General features: G+C 28.7%; 1 protein-coding gene across 1 annotated transcript; it reads left to right on the top strand.

The window, feature by feature from the left end:
- The first annotated feature begins 1,505 nt into the window (after positions 1-1,505).
- On the top strand, positions 1,506-26,350 carry LOC129912194 (uncharacterized). Its single transcript, XM_055990340.1, has 4 exons — positions 1,506-2,207; positions 22,645-23,159; positions 23,240-23,623; positions 26,145-26,350. Exons 2-3 carry the CDS (start codon positions 22,705-22,707, stop codon positions 23,412-23,414), a joined length of 630 nt encoding a protein of 209 aa, XP_055846315.1. The 5' UTR covers positions 1,506-2,207; positions 22,645-22,704; the 3' UTR covers positions 23,415-23,623; positions 26,145-26,350.
- The last annotated feature ends 755 nt before the right edge of the window (positions 26,351-27,105 follow it).

Raw genomic sequence — 27,105 nt, 5'->3', positions numbered from 1 at the left:
GTACCATGTAGTACCTATTCCAATTGAATTATACATTTTTCTTTTCGTTCGCTAGACTGAGTTTTGAATTTTAAGAACTTATTTAACAGAATATTGTACATACTACATACATTCATCAGTTACAACATATGTAACTGTATAAATACAAATATATTCTCTTACATATAAGCTTTGAAGAGTTTCTCTAAATTTTCATGAAGCCTTTGAGTAAAAAATAAAAATGTTTTTCTAAATCAGTTAATTTTAAATAAAAAAAATCACTCACTTGAGACTTCATATATAAAAATATCATACAATTCAAATAACAGAATCATCAGTCTTCTATATGTGTGAGATATTACCATTGTTTTACCTGGTGCAAAGTACCTATAAATATCAAAAAAGCCTTTTACATACAAATAAGTTCGTAAAATTTGATATATCGTTCAAGTTCATGGTGTTTTGAAAAATTGCATTTTAATATCAAGCCATTCCCATTAAAAGAAAATCCCCTCCTCACATGAACCCATATCGCATCATCCACACAGCTCAAACATATGAAAATGTATACAACAACTTGTAGATATGAATTTCATTTCACATAAGGTACAATGACAAAACCTAGAGTATGGTCTCCTTAGATGGTCTAAAGAGAGAGAGTATAAGGAGTCTCGAGTACGAAGAGGGGTAAAATCTCACTGTCTGTTTTTTGCTTTTGCAGATTTTTCAATCTGAAGGTACATGCAAAATATACGTGCTTATAAGCTATATACCTCCAACTCTATATGTATCATAAATTGTCAAGTTTCATTTAAAAATTTTGAAACTTTACAAATTTTTCCTTTTTTAAGAAATTGAGCTTTTTTTTTGTGTCTATATCCCTACCTTGGTTGGAACATGTGTGTTGTGGACCACAAATGCCATGCGTAGTAAAATTCCCAAAATAGCAACAGATTTTTTTGTGTGTTCAAAAAAAAAACAATAAAAGAAAAGCTTTCTGTTATCAATGTCATCAAGATTATGATTTGACGTCAGAAGGATTTTCATTTTAAGTTTACTATACTACAAAACAACTTGAAGAATGGGAGAATTGAATAACAACAAGTTTGCTACGAAATATGAAAACCTAAATTTAAAGGATTTAAATGTGGGAAAATTAGAAGAAATATATCCTTTTCATTATACAATTCGATATATATTTTTTTTTTGAATAAAAAGTTTGTTTTTCCAAGAAAATACTACTCATAGACTATAGGATACCATTAAAGAGATGGATGCGCAACAGCGAAAAGCATCATTATTAACCATGTCAACAGACTTTCAAGAGCAGAAACCTAAAAAGCACAATGAAAAACAAGGAAAAAAGGACCAAAAATTTATATTATATTTTATACCAGATCATATTTATGTATGTTGTATATGTAGGTATATATACATATATATTTATATATATACAGGGAAATCCATGCTAAGGCCTATATGTTTTACAATATAGGTACCAAGTAAATGAGAGCAGAAACTTTAAGGACGAAGGAGAGCACATCAGGCAAGGCACACGGTTAGGAATAATATACATTCTCGCGTATACCTATACCAGAGAAATCTGCTTAAAGCCATCAACAGCAGCAGCAGCAATAGCAACAGCAGTCCCCAAACGAGGGACGATGGTATCTTCTGTGCTGTGTGTAATGGCATTCCAGAACATCCTTGTTAACTAAACCAGAGAGTGGTTTAACTAAACTTATATAGGAGCGGGTACCCAATATAACTTAGATGCTTTCAAATGAAGCAAGTTGATAAATTTTCGTTTCAAATTCGTTTGTAGTTGTTTTGTGAAATAAGACTAAAGCCACAAGAAAGTTTAAATACTAATTACAACTATTTCTAAAAAAAAAAATTAAGTGAGAGTGATTGTGCATAAAAAAAAGGAAACAAAAAAAAAAAAACAACAGCGTAACCACCGATTAAACACCCCAACCAACACAACAAATCAATTTTCTCGCAATTTAACTTTTATCACCATCTCTGTAATTGAATTTCGCGCTAACCTGCTTACGAGTTTTATGCTTCACACGCTCCCAGTATCTACTATAGGATGAGTGTGTGGAAAAATTCAGGACGTGTGTTTTTGTTTTTCGCGGGGTAAAATCATAACCAGACATTTATAGTTAAAGAGAAAAAAATCAAACGGAAATTAGGATATAAACGAGCAGGAGTACAATCATAAGGTAAGTTTAGTATAATATAAATACAAGGACCTTGTGTGTTGTTAAAAAAAAGTATATCTTTTGTCTTAAATTTTGTTTGAAATAACGATAAATTGTAAGTATTTAGATGTAGATACAAATGCAACAACAGGATTTTTTCTTCTTCGTTTTCCATTCTTTTACCTCAAATATTGTCTTGGGCTGGAACGAGCACTCTTGGGCACAAAGGACTTTATAGTCCAGGGACCTTGTTTTTTTTTTATATATATATATACATTTATATAGGTTTGGTTTTTGTTGGGTGATGCTATATTGACATACCTTTGACTGAAGTGACTTTGTATATTTTATCAGTTTTTGTGAGATGATTTTATGCGCATAATATCAGGATTCTTTTTAATATTCGCTTAACCCGGATTTCTTTATAGAATTCCCCAACACCAATTGCTCATTCTCCCTGATTTGTATTTTGTATGGAAGAAAAAAAAAAAAGTTGTTTTCAAATATTTTCAGAGGAAAAAAAAAAACATTAAGAAGAGAAAGGGAATTCGCTAAGGAAGAAAATCCAAATGATTGTGAAATATGAAAAGGTATGAACAAAAAAATCGACGAATTGGATAATACAAGGTAGAGACAAATATATTCAATTTTATAAGTATTTCTCTCGTTAGTGATGCAATTCAGTGTGTGGCAAGTGCTTCTTTAAAATATATATGAATCTATAATTATCTTTATTCTCATACTTACACATATACAAACCAATCTATCGATTATAGATTGAAAATTCTAAAATAGCTTTTATGGCAACCACCTTGCGTGTATAATAGATTGTTGAGGGATAACCGATTTTAAAGGATTTAACAAAGAGCAATTTAAATTAGTCGAGCGTATTGGGAGACCATTTCGAATTGTGAAAATGGAGCAACAGTTTGAATATATACATACACTATAGTAGTTTGAGTAAAATATATATAAATATAGAAATACGATACAAGACAAGGGCTTTGGAGGTCATTCATTAGTTTTAATAATTTAATTATTGAATTTTAATTAATTTTTGAAACTATTGCGTATTTATAAGAACAAAACAATTTTAATTTCTAATCAATATTAGGTTTTTTATTTCTATTTAAGTTTTTAATTAAATTTCATATAATGCATGGTTTTTGTTTATTTTTGTTTAGCATGATTTTGAATATGCGAATATGCTTACACATTTATGGATGTGTAATGTGTTCATACACATACGAACATTGTATATACCTACTTTTATATGAACTTGAAACCTAAGTATATTTGAAATACAAATTTCCACTATTTTTTTTTTTTAGAAAATAATGTTATTTTAGTTTTAATAATTTAATTATTGAATTTTAATTAATTTTTGAAACTATTGCGTATTTATAAGAACAAAACAATTTTAATTTCTAATCAATATTAGGTTTTTTATTTCTATTTAAGTTTTTAATTAAATTTCATATAATGCATGGTTTTTGTTTATTTTTGTTTAGCATGATTTTGAATATGCGAATATGCTTACACATTTATGGATGTGTAATGTGTTCATACACATACGAACATTGTATATACCTACTTTTATATGAACTTGAAACCTAAGTATATTTGAAATACAAATTTCCACTATTTTTTTTTTTTTAGAAAATAATGTTATTTTTGTGTGTAATAGACGTCAAAACAAACAAAGTTCAATAGGGTTACCTTACCATCCCTATCTTAGATTAGTAACTATGTCTTCAATTTTCCAAAACATCGTAAAAATATTTTTTTTTCATCTCAAAACCTTTGATTTGGTAAGTGTTGCCGTGTTTTTTGTTTAATATTGTTTTTATCTATAATTCTATGGCTAAACGATCTATCTAAAGATTGTGATAAAAAAAAAATACACGACTACTAAAACAAAAAAGATCCTACTTTTGATATAAAAAATATTTTTTGGACCTGTCATATAACCGTTTTCTTGATGTTTGACTCAAGCTATTTAGACGAAAAATTATATAAAGAATCTTCTGAGTAGCCGTCATATTAAAATGAATATAAAATTTTCAAAAAGTTCAGTTTTGGATTTTTTTAAAATATAAAAAAAAAATTTGAAAAATTATTTTTTGAAAACTATCTAAAATTTTGTTTTTATGTATTGAATAATAATTATTTTAATTATTTTAAAGATGACTTTTTTTGGAGATGAGGACAATGTGAAAAGGTGTTTTCGTTATTTAAAAAACATTTTTTAATTTTTACATAATTAGTAAAAAAAATTCATTTTTAGCAGATACACTTAATTTTTTTAAGAAAAAAGTTTGTATTTAAATAATTAAATGAAATTCACTTTGATTTTAACAGATGAGACTTATTTCTATAAGAAATCTTATTATTTTTGAAAGATAAATTTAAATTAAAAATTATTTGTTTACAAAAAAAATAAGTAAAAAAAAAAGAATTCGGCTGTCTGGTGATTCGAAAAGGAGTATGCCATTGGACTTCTTGTATAAAATCGAATGTACAAACATTTTCGTTGAATGCTTTGTCGTTTACGCAAAATTCCGAAATGAAAACTCTTCAATAGAAGGTTCAAAAAATGTTTTTTTTATTTAAAAAATTTGGTCTTATTTGTTAACACACAAAAATTTGATTCAATTGTTAGAGCTGGTTTTGGAAAAATCTGATTAAATCATCCTGAAAACATATTTCAGATTTTTGACATTCAAATATCCTCAACCATTGCCATTACTAAAAAAAACTATAACTATATTTTGTTCCATTTATGAGATTCATTAAAATATATCATTTCCGAGACTTTCTGTCTTTGGTACCTCGAAAACTACGCATTTCCGGACCTTCAGCAGGACGATGTCAAGTACAATACATATATGTATCAAAAATTCAGACAAATCTTCCGGGAACTCAAATCCATATTTTTTAATTGATATTTTTTCCACTCTGCTTTTCAGGAGTACTACTTCTTGCGAAGAATTGACAAAATGACAAACCCTTTAAAGTTATTATTTAAATGATTTTATTTACAATTGTCCATATTCTAAGGACTCTTAAACATTTAAAATCTAGAACTTTAATAAGCTCATTTTTCATAACTACACTTCAAAATTTAAACACAAAAATTGCAAAATATAATAAGAGAAATATCATGAATATTCAAAAACCTCTGGATATTTCATTCTTTAAGTGATCATATTATTACTTCATTATACAAAAATAAATTCAATTTGATGTCCTTCTCTTTTATAACAAAGCTACTCCTGCAAAACTTATTGTATTGTTGCTAAACCATACTGACAACTGACTTCCTTATTTTCTATACAATAATGGATATCTTCATTGTCCATTTGCTTTTTCCTTTTCATTCTCTATCTCTCTGCGAACACATAGGATTTAACTTTTCCATTCAAGTGCACAATTTAATTAAACTTATAAAAGCTTTAAATTAATTTGATTTGGTTGCTTCTCTCTTCTACAAGAGGTTTGAAAAAATAAAATTAAAAAAAAAAAATAAAATCATGGAAAATATTTTATAAAGGTACTAGTATACTTTTTTTTTTATTAGAAAAATCGCCAGCAGCAGTAGCATTATTTAATTTTTTATTTTCTTGTTTAGAATCTAAGAACAAATTAAAAGTCGATTAAGAACACTACCTGCCTTTGGGGGTAATTCAAAATATTATTAACTTCTTCACTGAGGATGATGATACAAACGGTCCCATCATATATTGGCTTGGTTCAAGAACAAGCAGTGAATAATGTGAAAACTTGTTAGGAAACATTATTTCAATTTTGATTCAGTAAGGTTAACATTTCGTTCATGTTTTGAAACGAAACCATGATACCAATTACTGTCAGAATAGGTTATAACTTATAACGAACTTTAAGGGAATGAAGAACTTATTCGTTATATCCAGTGCTTCATTAGAATAGGCTGCTTAGGCTTGAATTAACTTCTATAAGGACTACAAGATAAGTTCTAAATAAGAGGTATTTCGTTGTAAATGATGTAGTTATAACAGGTCTTGACTGTTATTTGTAGGTAAAGGGAAAAGTGGATAGTAATAATACAAAACGGAGCGAAGCTTTCGGGCTCATTTTAAGACTTTTAGGCGAGTTACAGGCTTCTTAGTTCTTCCTATCTCTTAAAAATCAACTTTATGTCGTGCTCCTGAATCCGATTTTGATTAAATGTTAAGTAATATCTCTCAACGTGAACGGTGATGGGGGACCTATTAAATTCTATTTAAATAAAGTCGCATTTTTATCGCTCTCTCAAAAATCTCAAACGAGATTTCTTTGCAATCAACTATTATTTTTCCATTACAATTTCTTGTCTTTGTTAACAATTCCAATTGTCACCGTTTGAAAACATTCTAAGGAAAAGTCTCAACTCTCTATTTCTACAAACAAAATGCCTTCTAGCACTTTCACTTATATGCACTTTAAAAGACTTTTTTTAATTAAAAAATACAACTTTAACATATATCAAAAACCACACCATTCTTAGTCAATCATACACGAACATAAAACTCTTCGGAAGAACAAGTAGTACACGTGACTCGAAACAAGAGTATAGATATGTTGATAAATGCAGGGACATTAAACACCACTACTTTCTACTTGTCATATAACTTAAGTTGAAGGGCTTTCAACATCGATAATGTCACATTTATTGCGAATAATATCGGAAGGTTAATAAAAAGACATTAGTATCAAACATGTGATGATGTTTCAAGAATATACCACATTTCTCTACGAATATGAATACCTACTCTTATAATCAAAACTAGGTCGTATGCTCTGCTGTTTCGTATTTAATTTGAATTGAAAGGTAACAAACTAGAAGCAAAAAAAAAAAAAAAAATAAAAAGGAAAAAATAAATGTTCAATGGCAAGGAATCTTTTATTGCGTTATCCATTTCAAGTGCTTTTAAGTTGAAACCCAACACTGAGAAAAAGGCAAAAGGACGATTAATTTTAAATTGGACTCAATGTATAAAGGACACAAAAAACCAGTCCCTCTTTTACATCGAATAATTAACAAAGCGTAACTTCTTCTTTTAACCCTTAAAATTAAAGAGGTAAAGGAAAACTTTTCAATATAAAAAAAAAAGAAACATTAATAGAGGAAAATAAAGTGTACAGATGGGTTAAAAGAATTTGCTCAATAAATCTTAAATGTTTGTAATAAAAACAAATTGATAAAGTTTAGAGGCATTTGTGTTATGATGTGCAATATCATAATATTTTTGGTGAGAGAACATCCCAGGTATGAAAGTCCTTTCATTGAAATACTCAAACTTGATAAAATTGTGTTGGATTGCATAAAAGAAAATTTGTTTTGTAGATTTATGACCAGGTACAAGTTACTTCATTCCTCAGCAATGCAGAAGGATCCAAAATCATCCGGTTAATTTTCGTCAAAAATTATGCCTCTACACCATTAAGAAGGACTTTATTTTTTACAGGGACAGGAACACGTTAGTTGCTCGAGAGAGGTATTGGTGTTGCCTTCCCAATCAAAAAGACAGCATTTTGCATGAGTAAATCTTCGTTTAATTTCAGTGTTGTTGTTGCCTCTGTTTGTAGCGGTACCTCCCTACAAACAATTTTGCTTCTATAAAGCTTTGCACAAGCAACTATAGCACCTGTTAAGCTTTATAGAAGCAAAACTGTTAGTCGGGCTAGGTAGACAAAGTTGTTCAAATGACGTTTTGTTAAATAAGTTGATTTTGGCCGTTTTCAAGTCGTTGCTAATAAAAGCTAACTGAAATCATTAAATAATTAATTTTATACAGTTACACCGAAAGTTTTTCAAGTTCCAAAAATTTTTTTTCCATGACAAATAAAACCACTGTGCCAAATTTTACTACATTGTTAACAGTTTTTCGTTAATATTTTAACCTTCTTTCAATGAACAAAGTACAGTGCTTTTTAAAAATCAGGTTAGTTTTTCACAGCTAGGATTCTGACTTTACTTCATTTTTAAATTTATTAAATTTTGGTACGTATTAGAGATCATTATTTTCTATTGAAATTGCTTAGCTGATATATAAATGACCTACACAAAACCATATTTTCTTCCAGTTTTGTGTTATAAAATTTCAATTGATGACAAAAAAAAAATCCAGAATGTTTTTAACAGCATGCTTACTACTTTGTCAATTGAAAGAAGGTTCATGATGAAACACAAATATGAACAAAGCCGTATTTCCACACAGAGACAAAATAACGCAGTGATAACTTCACTTCTTCTCTCTGTGCACAGTTTTTGTTCGTTTGAATCAGCTTAACGTTTAAAAAATCATTTTTTGTATATTATCAAAAAAACAAAACCGACTTCCATGGATCAAAACTGGGTTTTATGGTTTTTCTCATAGTTTCTATAGCACCAGCTTTCTAATACAAAAAGAATTATCAAAGTTGGTTCACAAAGTCCAAAGTTATGAAGTAACAAACACAAAAACAAAAAAAAAAAAAAAAATACAGACGAATTGAATATCTCTTCCTTTTTGGAATTCGGTAAACAAATAAACAGGTTAGTTTAAAATTGTTACAACTTGCACCGGAAAAATAAAGCATTATAAAATACTTAAAAATAATGTGTCATATCGCCAAATTACATGAACATACAATTTCTGACTTGATCAACCGTCGTCTCTTCCACTCTTCCACTCTTTCACATGCATTTAAAAAAAATTAATAACGAAATACAAAATTAAATATTACGTATACGCCACACTGCACGTGGACAACGTGCGAATAATGTGAATAACAAGTTTAGCCTTGGTGCCAACGCACTCAAATCGATATTTAATAACACTTGCACTCAATAATTGAACAAATTCTTTGTCGTCAGTATTGATAAATAAACAGAAAAACAAAATCCTAATAAAGAATCAAAAATTTAAAATTTCTGTTTATTTTTAAAATACCTGTTACAAAAAAAAAAAAAAAAAAAAAAACAAATACAAATTTAACACAAAACAAAAAAAAAGACAGAATAGTAAAGGATAGTTAGTCAAAAAACGATGATTTTGTGGAACGTTAAACGAAATATAGGAAGGCTATTTCTTTCTAATCTAAAAGAAGGGTATTAGAAAAGCTTAAGTCCTAGCTTTTAGGACGCGAATAAGTCTGTTTTTCTGAGAGGACTATACTTTTGTGATTGGCTTCTCAAAAAGGCAAACGAAATACTTATTTAACTAAAATCATATCAAAAAAAAAAAAAAAATTCAAAACCAATCTTAAGTTGAAAATTAAAAAAAAATATTTGAAGACCTTTAAAGAGATTTTTTTAACAAACAAAAACCCAAAAGTTCAAAGTTTAAAAAGATGCAAGGCATCCGGCATTATGGTATTAATTCTAAGTTATAGCAGAGAGAGTGAAAGCTTGTAGCGAAATTGTTTTTTTTTTCTCAATTTTTCTATTATCGTTAAGCCACTTTCGATTATTTGCTCGCTTTAGTTTTTTTTTCACAAATCCATTATTTTCATTTGTGAACCTTAAGTAGAAATCCTTTTACCCTTAAGGCCATTTGTAACTTCTACATAATACGTCCCAAGGGTAAACCAGCCTAGTAGAGCTTCTTAATGACAATTTTTTTTTGTTTCAGCTTGCAATCCGATTTTTTCCTTATTTGTATTCCAAACATGTCCAGGGTTTCAATGTGGGATAAAAGCTTAGCTATGTAGTGTTCAAAAATAGAGACGTCAATTACCCATCATTTGAATTCATTACAATCACATTGCAAACTATAAACATACTCAGGTTTCCTTACTAGTAACAAGTTACTCACATGAGGCTAACTTATACAGAATTTCTAAATAAATAAAATAACTTGATTGTATTCTTTTCAAACAAAGATAAACTATTTTGTTAAATTGAAAAAAAAAAAATACATTTTTTTCTTTTTGATTTGTAAATTAATTAAACTTGAATGTCATTAAAGGACAGGTCAAAAAGAAAGTCAAAGAACATTTTAAAAATGTTCACTACCAGATAAAAAAATGTGCTGGATAAATTCTCTATTTCACAGATTTATGTTTTTATAGATTTAAAAAAAAAAGTTCGAAACAAAAGTTAAAGAAACTTTTGTGTGTGCAAGAGTATTTAAGCAAAAAACTTTTTTCATTAGTTTCAAAGGACTCTGGGATCAATGAAAAAAGCAAAAACAAAAAAACTAAGAAAAAAAAAAATAGCAATTTGTTGAAGAAAATCATGAGACGGTTATGATTAAACTTTTGAAAGTTAATACTTATAGAAGACAAAAATAAACACATTGTTACAACAATGTACATAGTTATACAAGAGAAAAAAAAGTTCTTAAATATGGACAAGGACATGGACAGATTCATTTGTAGTTGTGAACAGAAAAGTTTATTCAAAATCATTCTCTTGTAATAATGAGGGAATCAAGTTAATTGTTTTGAACGACAAATAAAAAAGAAAATACGAAAATGTATTTTCAGCCTTTTTTTTTTTAGTTCCAAATGCATTGAGCTATAAACTTGTTTATTTACATGAATTATTGAGTCCAGAAAATTCATACTTTTGAATGAATATAGACAAAAAAGTATATTTATTTTCTCTCCTGGATTTGAAACTGAGGTTCGAAACTTTTATATCCTAGGGCTACGAAGAGAATTTTGCTTTAATCCTAAAATCCAAACGTTAAGAAAAAATTTTTGATTGCAAATATTCTGGAACGGTGTCTTCCGGTCCTGTTGGAAATTTTGTGTAATTAAGAATACCGAGCAAAGGTCCACAATCACATATTATCTTCGTCAATATTTTTTGACTTTTCAATAGACAAAATTAATGTGAGCCATTTTGAATAAGGAATGCGAAAAAAGTTGGGTGAACAAATCGCTTTTAGCAATCTACGTTTTTCTGTCATACTTATTTAAGGTACCTAGTGCTCACGGACCAGTCTTGAGTTAGGAAAAGCCTAACTTTCTCATAATGTTTCATCAATTTTAACGAAAAAAGGTTTTTTTACCTGCCTATAATAGTTAAATCTACACCGAAAAAGAAACCAATATCATTTTAACATTTTTTAAATATCAAATTAACATTTTTTAAATATCAGCAAAAAATGCTCTATAAAATGTGTTTTATGATAATTACAATATCGAAACAATATTTTTATTATCAGGATGATATTTAAATATCACATTTTTGAATTTTTTTTTTCATATTTTACTATCAATTTATCATATCAATTTCTCATTCCAAATTATTGAAAAATATTAAATAAAAAACTCTTAATGTGTAATAATTTAAAGGCGCTTTGTGTTTTTCGTAAAATCTACTCAAAATTGATATTTTAATATTGTCAAAGTGAAATTTTAATTATCCACCTGAAATTAAAAAAATATCAAAATGATATGATAATAATATCAAAATTGATATTTTAATTGTTGGACGACTTTTGTCACTCAAAAATGTTAATTTGATAGCTGTTATTATCAAATGTTTTTTGTCGGTGTAAACATCAAAATTTTCTTCGAGAATTCAATTTTCCGAAAACGTCCAAAATTTTTCAATTCAATTAATTAGTATCACCCATTGAACCACAGGACAGGAGTTTTCTAGCTATCGCCCAGTGAAGACTATAGGCCATTACTGTGTGAATCTTCGTGGCGTGTTGGTTTTACAAGTTATTTACAGTTAGTTGGTTGGTTGCCATATTTTACTAAAAAAATCCTCATTTTTTTAAATTTTTAAATTGAAGTATATAAAACAAATTAAATAGGTTAATATGAAATTATTAAAGTAAAAAGTATAAGTATTTAACTACCCAAAAGTTTAACCTTAAAACCAACATTGTCTTTTAGAATTTTCGGAAAACGTTCAAGTTAGCATTTTTTCAATTTATTTTGAAATGTAGGTATAGTTTTTTGTTCAAGAAGATTTTGACCAAGGTCGTGTATAATAAAGAATTAAAAAAACAATCAAAATCCGTAGGGACTTAACTCGCGTCTAGTAGCATTTGTGTTCTATTTTTGTATGGAATTTTGCATTCTTGTGACTCCGTAAGTTTAGTTCTACTTAATTTTTAAATAAAATAAAAAAAATTAAATATTTAAATATTTCTAAAACGAGCTGATTTTTCTATAAATGGGCACAATAATTGCGTCTTGGTCACGTCTTGATCGTGTCTTGATCGCTGTTTGGTCGCGTTTTGGTCGCATCTTGTTTGTCTATGTCTTCATTGACGCCTATGTCACCCATGTCACACCCATGTCACCTATGTCGCTCTTGACGCCCATGTGAGTATTCAACCTATGAAAGAGTGCTAATAGGCTGAAAGTTTTTGTAAATATCTTTGTTTGGAAATTCTTTACCTTTCCTCAAAAGTCTTATTAAATCTTGTCCACATGCAGCGATTATTCGGGTCCAATCAATCGGGAGGCATATGTTCATAAAAATAAAAAATTGGCGTGTTTTAAACATGCGATGGAATTAAGGTTCTTTTTACTTAAAAATTCAAAGAGATTAAAGTCAAGACGAGCCGACAACCACCACGAAAGTTATATAGTAAAACTATTACCAAAAATCTATTAGAAGTTTGACAAATTGAATAATTTTGGCATGAATATTTAATTTTTCATGCGAAGAAGAACTAAATAATTTCACAAAAATGTAAAAGTAGATGTAGGTAGGTAGGTACTCTCGAAAGGTGTCTTTTAGGAGGAATATCTATATGGATAAGTATCAAAGGGATCGATGTAGCATTTTGTTCGCCGACGCGACGCCTTTGATATTTACCCCACGCAGTTTGTGAAAAGTAAATTTAGGTATAGTTGCAACTGTCACCTGGAAAACAACTTCTTTCTGAAGAAAACCAATTTCGATTTACTGAAACATACAATATATTTGGTTGGACTTTCGCAGATTACCAACTGTGAATAAAAACCCACATACAATTATCCTCCCCTAGAAGCAGTTTGATTTAAGTGATGCAAAGCATTTTGCAAGGCTTAACATTTTTCATTGGATTTGTCTTGAGTTATTAGATTATTAATTTCACATAAAGTCTAAATGGATTTCTTTGAGATTTTAGAACATAACCCTCCAAACAGAAATCGATCGGAATACTATACAATCTTTAACATTCATTAAGTTAAGTACCTACACCGCAAGGCATATATTTCAAATATTAAAAAGAGTACAGTACGCACTTTGAAAAAAGTATTTTCTAGAGGCTGAAAATGCACTAGGATTCAATTTCTAATCAAGAAAATTGATTAAATTATGGATGTGTTATAACTTGACTATACACAAAGAAAAAAAAAAAAATTAGCACATATACCTAAATGTAGATAAATGTACAAAACTGATATACCTATTTTTAGCACACATGAGGCAGACAGTTTATATGTCGGCAGGAGTAGGTGAGTGTAAAAACAATCTGAAGGACTCACGCATCCGAAAATAATTGGATTATTTTGTACACAAGTTTTTCTTTTTTTATTTTCGTTTGAGGACTTAACATTGATTATATTTACGAGGGATATGAAAATTGAAAAAAAAAAAAATTGCAAGTAAAGTTAAATCCCACTTCAAAAAAATAAAAGCAATACCTACCTAAGCCCTATTTTCGTTCGTAAATGGGTATGTTTGTGTAAGTTATAGTTATATTGATGGTGAGTTGTAGTTGCAAAATAGGAAACAGGAAGTAGAGACATATTGAAGGTATTTTTTTTTGCATGAAAACATTTGATCACTGACAGAATTATAGAGATGTAAAAAGTTTCTGTTAACTAAGAATAATTTGTTTTTTAACTTAATTTAGTGAAAGTTTAATAATTTTGTGTTGAAGGTTTTTGAACATGTGCCCGCGAATGTTTTTTAGGTCAACCGTGGTTTATACTACACTAGTAACCGATGCCGAACCTGTGACTTTCGCCGCCCCAGGCAAATTCAATTTTAGCGACCCAAACTTAAATAAAATGCACGACTGGGTCGCAAGAACTTGCTTTTGTAGTTCAAAGTATCTATCTTTATCTTAAGTACCTATTGGAAATTTGACATTTTAAGAAAAAAAAATTTTTTTTTTAAAAATCGAAAGTAAAAAAATTAAATTTTTCAATTTTTTTTAAACTTTATTTTTTTTTTAATTTTACACTTCAATATAATACGAAATATGTGTCTATAATTTTTTAATAAAATTGGCTTATACTTTGATGAAATATATGAACCTAAAAAATATGTCAATTTTTGATAAACGGCAACCCCATATTTCCGTTCTCAGAATTTTTTGAGAAAAACTAAAAACGCAGTTTTATTATAATCAATAAGAATATGTATTATGTACACTAAATTTAATCAAAATCGTTAGAGCCGTTTACGAGAAAATCGCAATACCTCCTAAACATTATATGGGACATATGCGTTAAAAAGGAGATATTAAAAAAATAAAAAAAATGGACCAGGAAATTACCAAGAAATCATCTGTACCAAGTTTCAAGCAAATCCATCCATCCGTTTAGGCCCTAGCTCGATGTACAGATGGACGCACAGACGCACAGACCGAAGGACGGCATGACGAAAACCACTTTTTTGGTCTTCTCCATTATCGTAATGTTGGTTTTGATTAAAACCTCGAATTTTTTTTTTCTACACGAAACCAATACTTGCCCTATACAAGTAAAAAAAGAAAATCGTACAGCTTAATACATATTAATATCTTCTTCTTCAATACGATTCAGCGTGTCTTTTTCAATGGAAATTGTTGCCAAGACTGTTAATCGCTCTTTAGTCATAGTTGAGCGTAAATATGATTTTATTTTTAAGTTTTGGAAAACTAGCTTTCCCTTTTCCCCTGTAGCAACACTTACAGGAAACGTCAAGAGAGTTTTTAACGTAGTCGTTAAATTTGGATATAATTCAAGCAAATGGTTTGAAGCTAAATAAATTAAAACTGATAGCGGTTTGAGATCAGTATGATTTGAAGTTTGATTGAATATAATAATTTCACTAAAGAGATCCCTAGCTATTACATCCTTTTGAACTTCGTCGTCAATTCTTGCTGTTAAAATTGCTAAGTTTCTCGTAATCCTTAAAGTCAAAATTTTTTGAAATATCGCAGAGAAAATCGAAGTTTTCGTTCAACTATTGGTACTGTCCAAAACACTCTTCGATATAAGATAACGTCACATCGATTACGTGGTCGAAGAAATCAACTTTAAATTTAAATTTTCGATCAGTTGATTGAGATTGTTGAGACTGATAAAGGCGACTACGTAAGCTCATCGAATCGGACACAATGAAATTTTTGTAGCAATACCTACCTATCTACAGCGTTCTTGTATAATGCTTCAAATAAAGATTCCTCAAAACGGTTTGCCTGAAAGTACTGCCGCAGTTTATAGAAATGTTCAAAGCATGTTTAAAAGTCCATGGGTTTTGACTGAAGTTTGAACAAAATACAGTGCAATAGTGTATTGATATTGTTAAAGATTCAAGGACATGCATTTGTGTTACTTTTTTTTCAGTTTCAAATTTGTTCCACCAATTTTGCCGCCCTAGCTGAGTGGCACCCCAGGCAACTGCCTGTTTTGCCTTAAGGCAGGTTCGGCACCGCTATAGTGACTAAAGAAACGATTTTCTAAAATAACTGTTTTTAATAAAAACAAACAAAAATGATGCCAAATTTAACAGAAACATGTGTTTTATATTTTATTGCGGTTCATGGCTAGTAATACAGGCTCAAAATTTCCATTGCCGACAGCTTGGGGTTGAACTTACTTGTTAGACATGTAGTGATACATGTTTGGTAGTTATAATATTTTGAATATAATATTTTGTTGGTGTTTTCCTTACCGTTACCTACGTATTTTCGGTAGCCTTTGTAAACGTGTTGCACCCGCGATGTTGCACCCGCGATAGCTTCGAATTTAAATTCCTCTTTGTATTTTTTCCATTGTTTTCTTATTTATTTTTATGTTTTAAAATTATTATTGATTTAACGTCATTCGATATAATGTAATTTTTTTTGAAAATTTTATGTTTTTGTACTAAGATCTAAGAAGGTAGGACCGATTTTGTTGCACCCGCGAACGCACCTTTTTTATATAGCTAAATCAAAAATAAACAGGTTTAAAAATGTACCCGTTCAAGTTATAGTTTCATTTTTGCATTTGTTTCTAAATTGCATAACTTCGAATGTGATATCCAGTCTTGTATTTGTTTTTGTTGAGCTAAGCAAAGGCTTCCAGTATACAAAAAACAATACAGAACATTATCCTTGATTGAACACACATATCATCGTTCCGGTTCTCGTTATCATGAAAACTAACAATGCCTTGCAAAAACAAATAAGACCTTAATCCAACTATAAAACAAAAAATTAAGACGTAGTTGAAGCCCTTTGTTCTAAAAGTTCACATCACACATATCTATATTTTATCAGTATAAAATTTCTCTTACTTTATTTTGTTTCGTTCGCTTTGATCAAAAATGCAAGAAGGAAAATTTATGTAAAGTTAAATATTGAATATTCGTTATATTTTGTAGATTCGAACTTTCAACAAAAGTATCTAAAGGAATTATATCAGCATACTCCCTTGAAAGTAAGAAGACAACGAGTTTATTGGGTATGATAGAGATGCTAAAAGTTTAAAGTACTTTCTCTGAGGCACATCTACATCAACAAATAGTAGGTATATGTATAAAATGTAAATTTTAAAGATAAAATTTTTGAAGATGAGGCAGCTTTTGAAATGTGTTTTTTTTTTTCAGTTTTAAATGAAGAAAAATCACAAATCTGAATCGTTTCTTTTTTTTATAAGGTTCCTTCATGAAAAAAAAAGTAATAATGAGATTCGTGTGGCATTGAAAATATTTAAGGTTCAAATAAAACCATCAAAGAGTTTTTTTTTCAGAAAGATATTCTTTATTTTTTTATATAAACCCTGAAAGACTACAAAGAGAATATTCAAATAAAAAAAAACTAAATAAATTTACAACCAAGTTTATTTGGCTATCAGGTGAACCCACCTACTTTTTTTACTTGCTCTATAGGGCAAGTATTGGTTTCGTGTCGAAAAAAAAATTTGAGGTTTTAATCAAAACCAACATTACGATGATGGAGAATTTCAAAAAAGTGGGTCTCGCAATTCCGTCCGTGCGTCTGTACGTCTGTGCGTCTGTGCGGTTGTGCGTCCATCTGTACACATTTCCACAGCCTAAACGGGTGGACGGATTTTCTTCAAATTTGGTACAGATGATTTTTATAGAATTCTGAAAGTTGGTTTTTTTTTGTTTTTTTATATCTCGTTTAGAACGTATACCTCCCATACAAAAAAATACGATATTGCGAATTTCTCGAAAACGGCTCTAACGATTTTGATTAAACTTTGTATACGTAATATTTAAAGCAGTGGCAATGAAACTGCAATTTTTTTTTTTTCTCAAAAAAGTCAAATAACAAAAAAAAAAATTTTTTCATGCCCTAAATGTCGGCTCTTCCTCAATATCAATTTTTTTTTTAAATTTAGAGCCAGCTTTTAAAATCTACAAGTAGACTAACATAAAAGTGCTTTGAACTGCAAGAGCAAGTACGTGCGACCCCAGTCGTGCATTTTATTTTATTTCCATGACATTCTGAGTTTTAGATAATTTTCCAATTGTCAAGGGAATTCTGAAAACCATTACAGTATATTATACACAGTATACTTGTGTTTCCGTACCTTTATAAAACTTTATGTTTTATTTTTTTTTTGACTCGGTAAGTGGTCGAGAGGTGTATAACCATGGAATTTGAATGAAAATTTTATTTCATTCAAGTGGAAAACTACTTTGTTGTGACTTGTAACTAAAGCAGAAACCTTTGTAAATATTTTGCTTTTTGCTATCCTTAGTAATGCATTGCAAAAAGAAAAAGCTTTTAAAGCTTTAAATAGGTACTTTATTTTCTAACATTCCAAATGTTGACAACTAGTTTTATAATTTACACAAAAACAAACCATAGTGGTTTTGCTTTAGTTTTTTTTTTTTTTGAAAACACTTTTAAAGTTCATGATTTTGTGAGACTTTTACTCAAATTAATTGAAGTAGATTTAAATCTGTTTGTTTGTGATGGTTTGTGAGAAACCTTAAGCCGAATTTGGAGGTAAATTAAGTCTTAAATATTAAATAAAATTAATATGGACTAACTTGGGTTTTATTTTATACTAGTAGTTCGAGTTATTTAAATTTAAATAAAAATTAAATAAATTTTAACTTTATTTAAAACAGCGAGGCATAACAAAAATGTAAACTTAATTTGTCAGTGTCTTATTTAAGAATGGCAATGTTATGTTTGTCAGATGTTGATACTAAGCTCCACTTCCAAGCCAATATAACTCACATTTCACATAATCGATGGATTTTACTATGATGATTAATGATTCATTTGTTTGGGATACTGTAAATTTCAACCAATTCTTTACGAAGTATATTGTGTAGATATTTTGAAATTTTCCTGTGCGGAATTTTTGATAAAAAGAAATATGAAATATCAGTGAACCACCAAGTCCTAAATTGTCCAAATTTTGTCAGAGTCTTGAGACAAAATTGAAATTAAACAATTTAATAAATAAAAGTTTTCAAACCGAAATTTCCTTTTTTTAAGTCTTTATATGACTCCTAAAAAAAGTTGCGGAAAGTTTCACTTATTTTATTATTTGTAGGTTAACAAATATAATTAATGAAGAAACTTATTTTTACAAGCACAAAAAAAGTTCCGGGAAGAAAGATTAAAAAATCTAATTTAAGTTGCTAAAGTTTATGTGTTTATGATGGGCTTATGCCAATTACCAATTTGTTGTCAAAAGCATGCGACGTTAATTCATTTATTACTAAGAGAGGTTTCGATGAAACTTCATATCTTTGAAATAAAAATAAAAGCACCTATATAAAAGTATGCAAAATATTTTTCAAACCCAAATCTAAGGTTTCTGTATCATTAGTTTTTCAGTCGGTTAAAGCATCACAAAATATTGAAAATTTACACTTTTGTACTTTTCATTTTTTAGGCCAATATAGTTAAGGCTTTAATAGTACACTCAAAGATTTTGACATCAACAAAATTAAACAGGACTTTCTGGCATTTTAGTGACCTTTGAAGTCTTATGAAAACAAATTGGTGTACCCCCTCCGCCATTTTTCCCCTTAATTTTTCAAATCGATTTCTTATAATTCCTATAGATGAAAAGTTGAAAAAATGTGACAGTAAAAAATATTCAAAATGAAATTTTAAACATTTTATGTCAAAATTTTTTCACTCTGTAGGTACTACTTGAGAAAATAGAACACGGTAAACTTTCTGAAATTGTTTTTTTTTTTTTTTAATTTCGGCATTAAAGCCTAGTACCTACACAGTTTTTCTAGCAAAACAAATACAATGCATTTCTTATATATTTTTTAACTCACCACAGTTGTAAACCAAAATCGAAAAAAAAATTATACTCACCACGATTTTTTTTCTCGCAAAACAATGTGCATCAGGGATGGAAAATGACATTTTTTAATTGTACTGAAAATTTTATTTGTATTGTACTGAAATGGGTGCAATTGTATTGAAATATATTTTTCATACGAGAAATTAATTTAAAATTTAATCAAAATGTTATATTTGCAAAAACTCTTAAGTTTTCTATATATACAATACATTTCGTTATTTTCTGCGTAAAAGAGTAATTTTTGTTTTATTTCGGTAAAAAATATATATGGGAAAAAGTTATTCACAGAAGACTACAAGAAGTATTAAAAAAAATGAAAAAAAAAAAAAATGCAAAAATGTGGGGACCCAAAAATAAAAGTGCAATTTTGGTTTTAAGATTACAATATTTTTACTGATTTTTGTCGAAAAAATAGAACAGTTTCATCAGAAAAATATGATAAAAAATTGTAACATTTATTTTGGTTAAACAAATCTGAAATTAAACTAAACATAAAAAAAGATCTGTCGTTTGTTATTACTTTCGATTTCCTCTGTTTTTAAAATCTTAGATTGCAAAAGAATTCTTAAGAGACTGATTCAAAAATTGTATCGAATTTAGACAAATTGTATTTTTGTACTCGAGCAAACTCATTTGTATCGACTTTTCCATGCCTGATGTGCATCCCATTGTTTTTGGGGAAAAAAACTTACATCTGTCATCTGTTCACCACAGACATTTTATTCAAGAAAAAAAAATTTTTTTTTACCACAATTTTTTTGTTTATCAAAAAGAACTGTATGTACATATACTAGGCTTAAAGATGTAAATAAAGAAAAACAAATTAAATGCAATGTTAAGGATAAAATCTTTAGCTGAATATTTGCTTCCTACAACACACCTTCATTCTCACACCAACAGCAATTGAAATCTTTTCAAAAAAAGTAGAAAGTGGTAAAATACAAATTTGTATTTATTTTGACCCTTACAGCATTGTAACTGATTCCTCAATTACATTTTAAATGTTAAAACTTAAGAAAATTGAACTTCTGGAATTTTTCTTAATCAGTAGGTATATATCAAAACCATCAAAACTATGGCTTACAATGTTCAAAACGTTGCGATTAATATTTTTTTCTCTCATAATTTTTTCCCTAGAATCTATTGGAATTAAAATAAATCGATTTGAAAAATTTTGGAGGCGGAATACACCAAATTGTATTATTATGCCTGTTTATAATTTGTGTGATGTTTTTTTTTTTACATTTTTGTATAATTTGATTGTTTTGTAAGGCATTGGGCAGGTTCAGAAACGTTAGGGACTAAATATTTTGGTAATTTCTCGGTCTCTGATTGGTCAGCTGTCAAAAAAATTCTTCCAATTTAGGTAATTTTATTGGAAAGCTGACTGGAAAGTTAGGCAAGAAAATTTTCATAAAAATTTAGGAAAGTTTTTTTTGTCAACATGACAGCAGATGCGACCCATGCGACCGGTAAAATTCTTAAATAAATTTCGAAATTTGACAGTAGCATTACATCCAAACTAATTTAGTCAATTTACTCAAATTTCCGTTCAGAAAATGACGTTGCCTAAATATCTAGTCCCTAATATTTCCTGAACGTGCCCATTGAATGTTTTTTATTTTATTTAATTTCATACTTCAAACATCATTAGAGAAATCTCTAAACTTCGTTTGTAATACAAAAAGTGTCCTGTTTTCAATTAATTATGATGTTTTTATTTATTTCGATAGAAAACAGTCATCAAAACATTTGCCATTGCAACGAAAGCTTCAATTTTTGTGTTGATTAAGTATATATAACAAAGGCAGCCTCAATAATACCTATTATATTAGCTTCAAATACGATGGTCTCAGCAATTTCTCTGATTCAAAAAATTTACCCTGGTCATTCAGTAAAAATTATCCTTTGTTCACATCAAACAGTATTATGATGGATTAATTAATTCTAGTACTATACAAGTTTTCCCAAATCTGTTTATAAACGAAATATATGTATTTTCAAGCTCCTAATTAAAAACGAACTTTACTCCTTGAACTAGTGAATCAATTTTGTTCGTAGATTGGTCAATTTTAATTTGTTCATTCTCAAGTCCGAAAACAAGTCTCGGTATGTCTATCCATATAAGATCCCATTTTCTCTCCCACTCAACTTAATATCAGATCTTTGATGAGAGGTATAGAAAGCTTGAATGTCATTTACTGTGATTAGAGTGAAACACAAGTCTACCATTTACGTCACTCTTTAAAGTATACACATGCAGCTACATATATTTACTCTTTTCAATTGAATTTAGAAGATTTTAAATTCAAAAATTTTTTGGTAAGTAGTCTCCTTTAGAGTCTAAAACAATGACGCAAAACTGTCTACTTCTCGGTAATGTTCTTCATTCGAAGTATTTTTTTTCGAGACATTTTTTTTTTTCTAACTCAACTGATGTGTAGGAGTGTGTTGTAGTGTACTTTCCTCAGAATTGACGTCATATCGGTCATTCATGAAATCATGGTTGTTGATTAATATTTTTAACTTATCTTTAATTCAAATTCAATAGGAAGTTACACCTTATAGACTAGACGCAAAAAAAAAAAAATGCGTTTTATAATGACTAGAGTACAGTTAAATTTAATTAAAAACATGACGTCCATTAATGAAAGAGTTTTTACCAGTATTCCATTTTTCAAAAATTCAAGGTGTAATTGATTGTGTGTGTATGTCAGTATTACATTGAGAGGAGAGATTGAGTGGGATATATTCTTTCCTTTCAGTCATGAGCCATGGTAATGAAAAAAAAGGCCTTTAGCATTAGGTTAAACGCAAAACAAGTCACGATGTCATTTTTCCTTTAAAATGTTCGTTCTTGTTGATTCTCATGTTTGTTAATGACCTTCCCTCTACAAATGATGTGAATATTTTATTTACTCTTTATACAAACATGTATAAAATAAATTATAAATGTAAACAATTTTTTTTATTTATTTTTTTTTTTCAGGACAATCGATTTGATTATTAAAAAATAAAAAAAAAAAAATAAAACAAAACAAATACAAACATGCGACGAGCTTCATTTACTCCAGTTTTTAATCTAAGCGCACAAGAGCCACTTATTGTGGTTGAGGAGACTAATGTAGCCGACGACGATGATGCTGATTCAGCAGAGCAAAGAAAAAAATCAACCAGCGATGATAACAACTCGGACTCGGATTCGCCGGTCAATCCGTTTCTCTTGTGTCCCTTTCCGGATATGCAACAAAGGCGAAAACATTCATTGCCATCTTTACAAATAACAGAAGGGATAACAGCTAGTCAGGTGCGTCGTTTATCAGAAGCTGGGGGCGAAAACAACACCCTAAGTTGCAAGGAAGTCGAGTTTTTAGCAACATTGTCACAAAAACAGAATCCGGCTGCTGGCGGTCGTAGGCATTCAGTTGTGACAATTTCAGCTTGTGCTCCCTTGTTTGGTAGAAGCAGAAGGGAGTCCATTTCCGGAGCACCAATTTCATTAAGGTATAACGTTGTAAAACTTTTCTTTCTCTCTGGTGTTTTTTTTTGTCGTATGTGATTAAAAATTCACATTTAATTTGCAGTCGACGCGGTAGTGGATTCCAGGGTCCCCCGTTGACAGACCATCGTGGTAGTATACATAACCTTCAGCTGGATATCATGGATGGCATTGTGCAGACCCGTAAAACTCGCTCTGGAAGCGGTGTGTGGGCAGCAGTGCCTGAAGCTGAAAGCAATGTTCCAGTCGAGACGACATAAGATTAAACGTGAGGGGAATCAGCCACCAAAACTAAAATTAAATAACAAAAAAAAAAAAAAGAAACAAAAAAAAAATTTGCATCAAACAATCGTTCGGAATTTAGCGGATAAGTACTGAAAGGATTTAAAATGGATTAACATTGTGACGGAAAATTTTTGAACATTATACATTTTTATATATAAAAAATATATATATTTAAGTGTTTAAGGTGAGTTACTCTTGACAGTCTATATGTTTTATGTTTTTTTTTTTTATTATATCTCATTCACCATACATACATACATACATTTTGTCTACATCAATGTAGTTATTTTCACTACCATAAGTTTATTGAAATTTTATTTTTGAACAATCACAACAAATTCATTCATATGAATTAAAAATAGACAAAAATAATAGCGGGGGATTTATATGTCGAAATCGAAATAAATACAAAAAAACATTCAGTAGGTATAAAATAAAGGTCATAATGTCCTTGAATGCAATTTTTAAACAAAAAATTGGTTTCGTTTTACAGAATTTTTTTCATAGGCAAACTATAAAATAAGTCAATAAAGCTACACCTATTGCCTGAGTGCATATGTGTGATGATGATTTCTGCCATTCATTGTGTAGGTGTAAATGTAATGATGAAATATCTTATTGACTGTAAGCCGATAAAGACGAAAACTTTATGTCACCTTTCAGTAATTTGTTATTCGTAAACTACCTACTTGTTCGAAAATGTTTTGGGTTATAAGGCTTTATGTATTAAAAAATGTATCCTTTTGTTGATGCGTTCATTTTTGGGCTTGTTTCACAAGATCTTTTTTAAGGTGTGACTAATTCATTTATTTAATAATTAAAATTATTTCAAATAAGAAGAGGGATGGGAAGAGGGAAGCGGCAGGAAGGGGTAGTAGTTTTAAGAAACATTTTCTATAAAAAAAAACATGTTTCATTGCGATTTACAAAAGCCATAATAGGTAGAATAAGTCATTCTAAATTTTTGCAATAGGCTTGCACGGCTCAGATATTAACCTTATGATAAAATATTGTTCCCAAGAAACCTAGGTACCAAATTGACTCCTCTCATAAATTAGAAAACGAAGAAACAATTATACAAAAAAAATGTTTTCAAATAAGGATGATTGATACCTAGAATAAAACCTTAAAATATCATGATACACAAAATTTGAGTTCAAGATGGCTAAATTGTTGTCTTCTGACCGAAAAATTATCGTATATTTTCTGTGCATTTTAATCAAAAATAAGCTTAAAGCGTCATTTAAAAAACAATCTAAGCTTATAGCAAAGGGTATTTTTCGAAGCTGCATTTCATAGAACGAAATCGAAGATAATTTGACTTCGTTAAATAAAATTTTGGCTAAAAAAAAAAAACATTTTATTGTTTGAAATAAAGAATCGTCATAGCAAGTTTTAGGGATGGTTTTTTTGATTTGTTTTTTCATATTTTGTCATATTCGATCGATGCCCTTCCAAGCCATATACAAAGGTCTCATTTTTACCGGTGCTGGGTTTTTTCTCCATTTTCCTTTTTTTGTAAAAATCCAAACAATTTGTTTTTTTTTTTTTTTCAAAATATTAATTTTAATTTTTGATAATCCTAAGCGTCTCACGAAAACATTACGCAATATATTTTATCTTGGAAAAAAACGTTGGAATATTTTATTTACTCAAAATTATTTGTGTAATAAAGCAGAAATGTTCGAAACTGTGCCACTCAGTTTCCACCACAAAAAGAGTCAAAAAATTAAATAGAAATATGACCACAAAATTTAAACATGGCAGAATTTTCAAACTTCATTTAGGAAAAAGGGTCAGACAACAATTTTTTTGTGTTATAGTTTTTGTACCTCGTTTTAATGTTCTCTCATTTATTTTTTCAATTTTTTGACGAAATTATCAAGTTTATCAAGAAATATTGTTAATTTTCGTATGTTCTAATTTTTTTTTCTGGTTTCACAGATCCTTCTATTTAACAATCAAATTTCTAATGTCGTTTTCGATTGGCTTCTGAAAGTGTTTTTTTCGCACGAACATGACATAAAAAAAAACTTCTCAAAAAAGAAATTCTCTTCTTGATTTCAAATCAGAATTCACTCAAAATCAGTAATGTCGTTTTCGATTGGTTTCACTCAAGGATTCACTCATTCTGAAATCCAATAAAACAGTCTGAATCGCTTCCACTCAATTCTTAAGTTTAAAATACCGCCCAATATTAGATTTGGGATATATACACATAGCTCAATAAGGATTGGGATGTCATACTGTCAATGTCGACAATTTTGGAAAAAGATATTCCAATTTCCGATAAATATCCCAATCTGGGAATCTTGGTTTTAAGCTTTCTTAGAAGGTTTCACATGTCATTGTAGGTAGTGTCATTGATTTTTAATATTTTCTTCTTTTTAAGAAAATTGCAGATCCTTACAAATAATTCCAACTTAATCAAATTTTTATTTTGTCTTGAGGCCATCTGCTCTACCCATAATGTATATTTTATAATAATTAAAAAAAAAAACATTTATTATCTCTGAAATCAAACTTAAAAGGACTTGACTTACCGGATTCAAAAGCCTATATTGGCTCAATTAACAAATTTGCGATCTTTATATAATATAACATTTTTTCACATATATACAGATCTTTTAAAACAAATTTATTTATTTAAAAATAATAATGGTTTTAATAAAACTTATCTAATTTAATTTTTTTTTTAATTCCAGGTTAACAAGATATAATTACTTAAATCAGGAATTGATAAATCATTTAAATAACATTATATTAATAAAAAAAAAAACAAAAACACAAAAAAAAAAAAACATTAAAATATTGACGTCATTTTTTTATTGATAAAAATACTATGCAAAACATTGTAACTACATTGACTTGATATAAAACAATAATAAATAATAAATAATAAAATAAAAAAACAACTATTTTGATCAACTGGATCTGAGCAATATTAAATGTCTTCAACAATGTATTGAAATCCTTCAAATTAAGAAACAAAACATAAATTCACAAAATAAGAAAAAAAAAAACCAAAAATTAATAGTTCAAAATAAAATACCAAAAATAGAAAAACAGTTCCTTCTACCGGAATAGGTATACTGACATCATTATACCTTTTTAAAGAAATTGTACTAAAATTATTGTAATGTGAAAAATTTAAGTAAATCATATTGTGTATTTTTATGCATTCCAACATAGTTTATTAATATAGAAAAATCTTCTTAAAAATCTAAAACAATATTACAATAACAGAAAATGAAAAAAAGAAAAAAATATATTTAAATAAAAAAAAAAAAAAAACTAATGAATGTTGTTCTCAAATTGTCCAAATTTAGTACATGGAACTCAATATATTGTTGTTTAGTTTTGAAAGTTTTAGTACAATCGATTTAATTCAATTAATTGGCATTTTCTTTTTCAAAAAAAAAAAAAAACTTAATAAATTGTTCAAAATAAGAAGAAATATTTTTGTTATTAAAAATTATATATCTACATAACATACACCAATGTATTTTGAAGGAAAAATAAAGCAATTAAAATAAGATTATTATGATATATTGAAAGATTATGATGAATATTTAAATAAAAACAAAAATAATTGTACGTGTTTCTTTTATCATAAGTAGATTATATTTAGATCAAATTGTCATACAAATAATAAAGGGTTTAACA

Source organism: Episyrphus balteatus, chromosome 2 (genome assembly GCF_945859705.1).
Source record: "Episyrphus balteatus chromosome 2, idEpiBalt1.1, whole genome shotgun sequence".
Classification (NCBI taxonomy): domain Eukaryota; kingdom Metazoa; phylum Arthropoda; class Insecta; order Diptera; family Syrphidae; genus Episyrphus; species Episyrphus balteatus.
The sequence above is the reverse complement of the archived record's forward strand: the minus strand, read 5'-3'. Positions and strand labels throughout refer to the sequence as shown.